This window comes from Plasmodium fragile (assembly GCF_000956335.1).
Source record: "Plasmodium fragile strain nilgiri unplaced genomic scaffold supercont1.34, whole genome shotgun sequence".
Classification (NCBI taxonomy): domain Eukaryota; phylum Apicomplexa; class Aconoidasida; order Haemosporida; family Plasmodiidae; genus Plasmodium; species Plasmodium fragile.
Window position 1 is genome coordinate 48,658 of NW_012192614.1, and position 2,130 is coordinate 50,787.

Sequence of the window (2,130 nt, forward strand, 5' to 3'; positions counted from 1 at the left end):
AGCACTTAATTACCCCTATGTATAAGTTTCCTGTTCAAAGTTGTTATAATTTTTTTTTTTTTTTTTTTTTTTTTTTTTTTTCTCAAAATGAAGAAGACTTTTAGCTGTACATACGTATATATATACACACACATGCACATACTCGTGCTTCTTCACGCTGTTGTGCAATTACCCTGAGAAGCATTCCAGCTGCCATAACGCCACGTAGTGTAGATACCACACAAAAGGTGTGTAACGCGAATAGGTGCTTATTCCCGCATGTTTACATATTTATGTATGTACCCTGTTGGCTGATGCACCGAAAACGCCCATGCGACAGTTGCCTACCGCCCCGTCTGCCCACTTTATCCATCCTAATTGATGCGGCACGCGGCACATAATCAGAAGTAGTACAGAATTTTATAACCGTTTATGCCGAGTTTGATTACCATTTACGCACAATTACGTTGCTCGCTCCGGTAAACCAAGTATTTGCCTCACCGCAATGTTGACGTGTTTTAAAAAATGTTACGAATTTCACTTAATGTTTATCTATTTGAGCGGGAAAAAAAAAACATATTGGCAAAAATATATATACGCGCGCATAACCATAGGAACCATATTCCCATATTAACGTGCGTACGTACACACATATGATGAATGAACATGTCATGGCACACGGGGAATCATAAAATGTGGACTATCAATGTTCTTATCTTTATGTCAGTGTACGTTCAAAATGAAGAAAATCTAAAAACTCCAAAAAAAACGAAAGGGCGAAAAAACGAATAAGAGATAAGCGATAAGCCATAAGCGAAGGCGACTAGGCTGACACGCGAAAAAAAAAAAAAATATATGCACGACTTAAAGCAGAAAAAAAAAAAAAACAAAGATAACATGATATATTAAATCAATGCGCATTGGGCATATCACAATGTTGATCTCATTTTGTTTACTTCGTATTTAGCAACAATTTGGATATCGTTGCTTCGAACAGTCGGATTCCACAAGAGGGGGTTGGTGTGTGCTGGCGCAGCAGTCTATCCATCTCAGTTTGTCTACGGCTTCTTCTCCCTACTTACCAGTTGTTTCATGTATATCACATTTTCTCAAAAAAATGCGTCTATATGTTATGCTTAATCTAAGAACTCATCAGAGAAATCATCTTCTGCTTCTTCCTCTTCGGAGGAACCTGCGGATTCATACTCCCAAATGTTATCAGGTATTGGCTTATGTAAAACGTCCTCAACTTTGTTAAAGAGAGTCTTGACGACCGGGCCCAATAAAAAGTAGGCTTCTTCGGTGATACGTGGTGGCTTAATCGTGCTGGCCACAATTTTTTCTGTTGGTTCTAATGCTGCTCTTAAAGCTTCCGTTAAGACCTTCTTGGCAGTAGCTTTTAACTGGGCTTTTACGTCAAATCCACTTTGTAAAAAGGATGCTGAATCCTTTTGGAGGGAGCTAACAATTTCGTTGGCGATGTTGTCGGCCAGTTCATTTCCAATTACTTCCATGGATGCCGATTCGGAAAGGAATGATGATAAGCTGTTCCCTATGCGCTCGGCAAATTCGCTTCCTCCTTCAAGAGAGGACGAGGCAGTCGATCCGCTCTTTCCCCTCAAGGACAACACATTTGCGAAGCAAAAAAGTGCTAAAAAAGCACAAATAATCGAAACTCGGTTTACTTTGTTCATTTTGCCTTGTTTTTTTTTTTTGTTAAATAAATGAATATATATATATATGTGTATATATGTGTGTACATATATGTGCTTGTACAATAAGACGCGCGAGCTTAAAAGTATGTGTTTAAAAAGATATGTTATGAGAATTATTCACACAAAAAAAAGGATAATATAAGTTGGAAGAAGGAAGCATAAAAAGACAAGTAAAAGGTGTTTGTTTAAATGTTACACCAATTGAAGTTGAATCATTTATTTAACAAAGTTATTTTTGACAAAATAAAAGTAAGCATCTTATGAATTTATATTATTTATTGTATGTGTCCTTATTGTTTTTTTCTTTTTTTTACTTTCTCATGTTTGTTTTAAAATAAATGGTGTAAAAATATATTTATAAATTAAAAAAAAAAAAAAAAAAAAAAAAAACAAAAATATAGCTTCAAGATTAAATCTATGTGTACATGCACAACTT

At 35.6% G+C, this 2,130-nt stretch overlaps 1 protein-coding gene across 1 annotated transcript; it reads right to left on the minus strand.

Moving 5' to 3' along the window:
• Positions 1-1,115: 1,115 nt before the first annotated feature.
• AK88_03117 (uncharacterized protein) lies at positions 1,116-1,673 on the minus strand (the record flags this gene model as incomplete). Its single annotated transcript, XM_012480740.1, has 1 exon — positions 1,116-1,673. One exon carries the CDS (start codon positions 1,671-1,673, stop codon positions 1,116-1,118), a length of 558 nt encoding a protein of 185 aa, XP_012336163.1.
• Positions 1,674-2,130: the final 457 nt, after the last annotated feature.